The sequence below is a fragment of the Dendropsophus ebraccatus genome, chromosome 4 (genome assembly GCF_027789765.1).
Source record: "Dendropsophus ebraccatus isolate aDenEbr1 chromosome 4, aDenEbr1.pat, whole genome shotgun sequence".
Classification (NCBI taxonomy): Eukaryota; Metazoa; Chordata; class Amphibia; order Anura; family Hylidae; genus Dendropsophus; species Dendropsophus ebraccatus.
In genome coordinates this window covers 141,033,322-141,040,521 of record NC_091457.1, presented here as the reverse complement: position 1 = coordinate 141,040,521, position 7,200 = coordinate 141,033,322, and the positions used below count along the sequence as shown (strand labels likewise).

Below are 7,200 nucleotides of genomic sequence, written 5' to 3'. Positions count from 1 at the left end.
TATATGGCTCTGTAAATGGAAAAATAGTTATGGCTTAGAATGTGATGAGGAAAAAACAGAAATGAAAATTTATCTGTACTAAAGGGATTAAAATAAACAAGCAGGTACTCACTTCCCCGATCCTGCGGTCTTCCTTCTGGAGTGGATATCACATGACCACTGCAGCCAATTAGTGGCATTAGCCAATTAGTCACTGGCCATAGTCATGGCATCACAGCTCTGACACTGCTGATTGGCTACAGCAGTCAGGTAACATCCACTAAAGAAGGAAGACCAAGGTGCCGACTGGAACCTTTACAGAGGATCAGTGTGGATCGATGAGGTGCATTACTGCTCAGGCTTTCGATGCTTCAGGGGCTCTTTTGAAACTTTAAAAATCTGAATAAGTTAAAGGGGTTGTCCGGCGAAAAAAAATTATTCACAGAATAACACACATTACAAAGTTATACAACTTTGTAATGTATGTTATATCTGTGAATGGCCCCCTTCCCCGTGTCCCACCACCCCCACCCGTGTACCCGGAAGTGTGGTGCGCTATACATTACCTGTCGCGTGCCGACCACGGTCTCCGATCGTCAGCAGTGACGTCTTCTTCGGGAGCTTGGCGGATCTTCCCGAGTGCCGGCCGCCCTCTGCAGCGTCATCCGAAGCTCAGCCGCGATTGGCTGAGCATAACTGTGCTCAGCCAATCGCGGCTGAGCAGCTGATGACGTGGCCGCGTCATCAGCCGCTCAGCCGCGATTGGCTGAGCACAGTTATGCTCAGCCAATCGCGGCTGAGCTTCGGATGACGCTGCAGAGGGTGGCCGGCACTCGGGAAGATCCGCCAAGCTCCCGAAGAAGACGTCACTGCTGACGATCGGAGACCGTGGACGACACGACATGCGGTGAGTATAATGCACCACACTTCCGGGTCTAGCGTGGGTGGGGGGAAACACGGGGAAGGGGGCCATTCACAGACATAACATACATTACAAAGTTGTATAACTTTGTAATGTGTGTTATTCTGTGAATAATTTTTTTTCGCCGGACAACCCCTTTAATTGTACATTTACATGTACTTAATCCGCTGAGGATTTCACTCTGTGGTTTTTCTAATTAAAATAAAATGGAGGATTACAGGAGAACAGTGCTGAGGATGCAGAAAAGCAAACTATCTTATTTCTCAGAATCTCCTGCGCTATGAGAACATAATGGCAAGTTACATTTTTTTTATAAACTGTTGTTACTTTCCCAGGATAAGATGGTGGTTTGGATTTCTGTGAAGCACCATGTAAACCCTTCCTAAACGAAATTAAAAAAGAAAAAAAAAAAACACATCACAGAATCATGTAACACAACTGACTATGCATCCAGTGTGGGATTCAGGCATATTTGCTGAGGAGTGGGTTTCTTTCCTCATTGCTCATCTTTTTCTCCATATCCTTCATTTTTAGTTGATTATTTCCTTGAACGTCTACTTGACTTCTTTCCTCCTGTTTACTGGATTCTTCTGCATTTACCACTCTAGGCTCTAATGGTGGGCTTGTTTGTCCTCTTTGTGGTGGACTTGTCTGTCCTCCTGGTGATAGGCTTGTCTGTCCATCCGATGGTGGGCTTGTTGATTCTACTGGTGTAGAGCTAGTCTTTCCTACTGGTGGTGGACTTGTCTGTCCTCCTGGTGTAGAGCTAGTCTGCCCTACTGGTGGTGGACTTGTCTGTCCTCTTGGTGATAGGCTTGTCGGTCCTACTGTTGGTGGACTTGCTTGTCCTCCTGGTGATAGGCTTGTCTGTCCATCTGATGGTGGGCTTGTTGGTTCTACTGTTGTTGAGCTAGTCTGTCCTACTGGTGGCGGACTTGTCTGTCCTACTGGTGGTAGACTTGTCTGTCCTACTGGTGGCAGACTTGTCTGTCCTACTGGTGGCGGACTTGTCTGTCCTACTGGTGTAGAGCTAGTCTGTCCTACTGGTGGTGGACTTGTCTGTCCTCCTGGTGATAGGTTTGTCGGTCCTCTTGCATTTACTTCTCTCTGTGGGCTTGTGATTTTTTGACTTTGTTGAAATATCTCCTTTATTCTGAGTCTTTCTTGCTTTATGATGTCTTCTGACATTGTAAGCCATTTGGTGTCTGTCATGTTCATTCTGTCTTCGTATTGTCTGACAATATCATCAATGACTTTCTTACGCTTTTCTTTCTCTTTGTCATGCAGAGCTTCCTCAATTTCCCATAGCACATCTCTCTCATACCTCTTACAAACGTTAAATCCCGAGCTCCTACAGAAAAAACAGCTCTTCGAGTAGAATGACAGCATAATGACCAGGCATATTCCGATAATCCCACATATCTGCAGAAAAGAAAGAAATCCATAATTATTTATGGGAATATTGTAAAGCTCAGACCTAATATCAGGGCTTGTTTGAAAATCCCAGAATTTTTAATCCATTATTTAGTATGTCCTTTAAGGTCCAACATTCTGTGCAGGTTAAGGCTATGTTCACACGGCGTGAGTGACCGGCCGCTCCATGACCCTGACTTGATGATCTGTCCGGCCGCAGAGCTCTGATGCGGGCGCATCAGTGCGCACCCACATCAGAGCTTCCCCCTGCACGCTATGAAGCAAGCGGCTGGAGCCGCTCGCTTCATAGTGTGAACTGACGGGGTTTCAATGAATTGCGGCCGCAGAAAACTGTCACATCAGTTATTTCGGGCCCCGTACAGGATCCCGGCCGGAGCGTATATAATGTGTATATGCTCCGGCCGGGATCCCATTGAAACTAAGGCAAGGCATTGCTCCAACGCGCCAAAATTACGGCCGTTGTTGCCATCGGCAACAACGCCCGTACTTTTACGTAGTGTGAACATAGCCTAAAGGGATTGTCCAGTCTGACCCTATTATACTTAGGGAGGTATGTGTTAAAAAGGAAAAATAGATATATTGTCTTCAGACCAAGAAGTGCAAAAGACCAGAGCTCTAGGATGCCAGGGACAGAGTGGGGGCCGGAATCTTTTCCTTTTTTTTTTTATCTTGTTTAACCTACACTTTCGTAAGCATAATATGTAAATGCCCGACAACCCTGTTCATTTCTTTACTTATCCTTAAAGTGTCCAATATATTTTATAATTTTCCTGAATACAGAGCTGCAAATTCAATGTATATCTATAGAGCTAAATAATACATTTATGGTTTTTCATAGTATCCCTAGAGGGAGCCATAGACTAAAGGCCCTGTTACACAAAGCAATTATTGGCCATTACAGCTGATAATCGCTTAGTGTAACGATTAGCCGACATAACTATGTTCAGCCAATCGCGGCTGAGCAGCTGATGACGCGCCAGAGGGGGGGGCGGCATGAGGGAGGGCTGGAGTGGTCCGGCCGTCCTTCTGAAGATGACGTCATTGTCCCAAGATGGCGGCCGGAGTCAACAGTAATTATGTTAGACTAATGCACCACACTTCAGGGGGTGGGGGGAACGAGGGGAAGGGGGCCATTCACTTACATAACACACATTACAAGTTTTTATAACTATGTAATGTGTGTTATTTAGTGAATAAGTGTGTAGCACCGCACTACCCCTTTAATAGTTTATTGTAGAATAAAAGATAATATGGTTGGAGAATTTTTAAATGGTTACATTTAACCATTAGGTCAACCATGTTTTGTGTACGCTAAAAAAAGGAGAGAAAAAAAGAGTCTGTTTGGATCCCTCTTTATTTTTTATAATAGAAGTGGATGGAAAAACTGATCCAAACGGCTGCACACATTTGCATTCGTTTTTTCATCCATTTTCTTTCATAAATCCTATTCGCTAAGCAGGCTGCAAAAACACTATGGGGGAGAGTTATCAAACTGGTGTAAAACACAACTAGCCCAGTTGCCCCTAGCAACCAATCAGATTTGAAAGGTTGAATCTGATTGGTTGCTAGGGGCAACTGAGCCAGTTCTACTTTTCACCAGTTTGATAAATCTCCCTTATGTGAACTCAGCTCAGCCTTAACCCCATAGAGTGCGGGGTCGTGTTGTGAACAGCAGCCAGAGACAGTGACACAAAGGCTTCGCCTGTGTTTATTGGCATGTGCAAAAAATAAAAAAATACAGCCTTAGGCCATGTTCACATGGCGTTTGAGACCAGCCGTTCTGTGACACGGCTGCAGAGTTCTGATGCGGGCGCCCGCATCAGAACTTGCCACTGCACACTATGGAGCGAGCGGCCGGAGCCTCTCGCTTCATAGTGTAAACTGACGTGGTTTCCTATGGCTGCTATTCACTGAATAGCGGCCACAGAAAACTGGTCACATGCTGCTCCATGTCGGCTATTTTATAGACAGAATCACCACAAAGCAGGGCAGCCCAGCCTGGAGGAGGGGTATATGATATTAGCTTTATGAGGTACACAGGGAGCTGCTGTCAGTGTACACAGTGAGTTCACTTACTAATACTGTACACTGAACTATTTTACTATGAAGTAGCCAACCCCTTTATTGATCATGAACTATAGATATGCCTCTCCTTGGCCAGCAATAAGCCTACAAATTCCGGGCATATACTGTAGTTTCCAGCTTTTCCCTGCTTAAATCGCCACTAGGGATGGTCAGAGTACATGACCCAAGATGGAGGCAGCCACTTTGCTCCCATATAACACAGCACATCTAACAGAACTCTTAAAACGACACAGGTGCATTCTGCCCCATATATTTTTTTGGCCCAAACATAGTTAGCTAGTGACTATGTTCAGGCAATTTCCTGCATGTATAGCATGCTTTGCTGTGCATTTGAGTCTGTCTAAAAACATGTGCATGCAGCAAGTAACTTATAGTTACTAGCGGACTACATTTGAGCCATAGAAGTTAATTGGGTCTGCCTGCTTCTGCACAAATAAGTTGGCACCCGATTTTGCCAGAATGTCAATGTAGGCATAATTCTGATTATGTTAACCTGCTATGTAGTCTCCACAAAAGTAGCCAATTTAAAAAAACAAAACACAGTCTTACCTGAGTTACTGACTTGATATATGATGTTCTCCCATATCTTACATCAAAAGATGTCAAAAAGCAGGCAAGGTGTCGGCCGTCTGCTAATAAAATTAAGACCCACAGTAGGGGACCATAGAAGATTTCTTTCAAACAATAATATATCTGACGTGGCTGTGTTAGCGTTTTGTTACGTCCACCTGAAAGCTTATAGCCCAGAAGCCAAAGGACCAGTGACGGCATTGTGAAAAACATTGCACTGTACCAGCGGCCAAGTACCAAGTCAGAAGGGCAGCTGAAATCCAAGTCCATAATATCTTCCAGCACAAGAAGCAACAGAGCAAAGACTGGCGTTCCCAGGATGTTGTAATGTTTAAGGAAAAAAGTCTGGATAATATGCAGCGAAGACATTATGTTCAGAGATACAAACAGTTTGAGCTGTGACAAGTCCGGCTGGTGATGATATACTAAGCAGAGACTAGTGTTGGTCTGTGCACTGGAACAATCCACCTCCCCACCAACTTCCTTTATGATGATGTTTTGATATAGTTGCTAGATATATCCTTAAAAGGGAAATAAATCTAGTTTCGTTTCTGGTTCTCACCCTTCAACCCAAACTTGTTAATTTATTTCTTCTCCGTTAACGAACAGAAACAATAACCTCATTCTCTATTTGTTGTATTACTTAAATTGTTGAAACAACTTCAACTTTGGCATCTCTACCAAACCCGGCCCCCTCCCCCTCCTTGTCTCCCCCTTCCAATTGTTTATTGTCTTGTTCATCTGTCTCATGTCTTTCTCCTTTTCTAGAATATATTTGTAAAGTTAGGATTTTTATTAACTCTCGTTTAGCGACCAAATGTGTGCAATAGGATTGTTTGAATACTATCTTTTGCTTGCTTTTTTAAGAGTTCTTGCCCCCACAGAACTGTATTGTACTTTACTGTACTGTTTACCATATTGTACTCTGTATATTTTTTATGTTTATATTTAAATGAAAATACAGTTAAACATCAAAAAAATTGCTTTCTTGTCTGCTCCAGTTCTGAAAACACCATAATTCCAGGGGTTTTTTTTTGTTTTTTTGGGGGGAGGGGGGGTCTTAGTACTGCAGTACTCCAGTTATGCTTCCTGGTTAAGCAGTTGCTGAATGTTATAATTCCCAAAATGCACTGCTTCCTCTTGGCTCTCCATCACAGTCCTCCCACCCTACCTACTCCCCTCCCACAGCACTCCAGTCAGTTCCCCACCCAGAGTTGTTACAGAAAATCTTATTTCACTGCAGACTATTGCACCTGCCCTTTCTGGGACATTATTCAGCACAGCACAGCATACTTTCTCTTAATGTCCCAATAAAGATGTATGTCTATATGAGAGACAAGATCCAGCCAAGCCTCCTTTGGCATCAGTGGAGGATGTGTTGCCTTAATGGAGCCAAGGAGGAGCCAGGGAGCTGGAGACAATAGACATTTTGTAGCTCTTCTATTTTCAACTTCCTGTCAAGGTGAATCATGCAAAAGCCAGTACTGTTAGTGATTACACTATATTACTAAGAACAATGAATAAAGGAAAAAAGGAGGCACTCACCAGCAGTGTATTCAGACCATCCGGCTTTTATTGCTGTGCGCAGGGGGAGCGGGGGAGCTGTCGCTCCCCCTGCGCACAGCAATAAAAGCCGGATGGTCTGAATACACTGCTGGTGAGTGCCTCCTTTTATCCTTTATTCATTGTTCATACAGCATGTTTATTTCGGATTGAGCACCACCACATACCGGACCCAGCCTGAGATAGTGCCATCTAGTGGAGAGCCAGGCAGTGCCATCACTTTTTTCTTTCTTGTTGGACTATATTACTAAGCCATATAGTTCGGGGTGATAGTTTTACTTGCATGCAATTTTCTGACACTAAAACACCCCTTTAAGCTATAGTATAAAATGTCTTACTATTATCTGGCCCTTTGTTTAATTTATTGAATACAAAATGTCTAGAAAATAGGGAGGGAATCCTGTGCTGCTGATGGGCTAAGGCAACATTTACACATTCTGTGAACGATCTGTAATTATTGACCATGTGCAACAAAGCGGACTTTGATGATGATGCCAGGAGCTGCAAAACTGTTTAAAGCAACTCTGTACCCACAATCTGACCCCCCCAAACCACTTGCACCTTCGGATTGCTGCTTTTATTCCAAGATCTGTCCTGCGGTCCATTTGGCAGGTGATGCAGTTATTGTCCTAAAAAATAACTTTTAA

The 7,200-nt window shown here is 43.8% G+C and overlaps 1 protein-coding gene across 1 annotated transcript; it reads right to left on the bottom strand.

The window, feature by feature from the left end:
• Positions 1-1,044: 1,044 nt before the first annotated feature.
• LOC138788861 (uncharacterized) lies at positions 1,045-5,446 on the bottom strand. Its single transcript, XM_069967220.1, has 2 exons — positions 4,970-5,446; positions 1,045-2,323 (listed from the first exon to the last, which is right to left on the bottom strand). Exons 1-2 carry the CDS (start codon positions 5,357-5,359, stop codon positions 1,364-1,366), a joined length of 1,350 nt encoding a protein of 449 aa, XP_069823321.1. The 5' UTR covers positions 5,360-5,446; the 3' UTR covers positions 1,045-1,363.
• Positions 5,447-7,200: the final 1,754 nt, after the last annotated feature.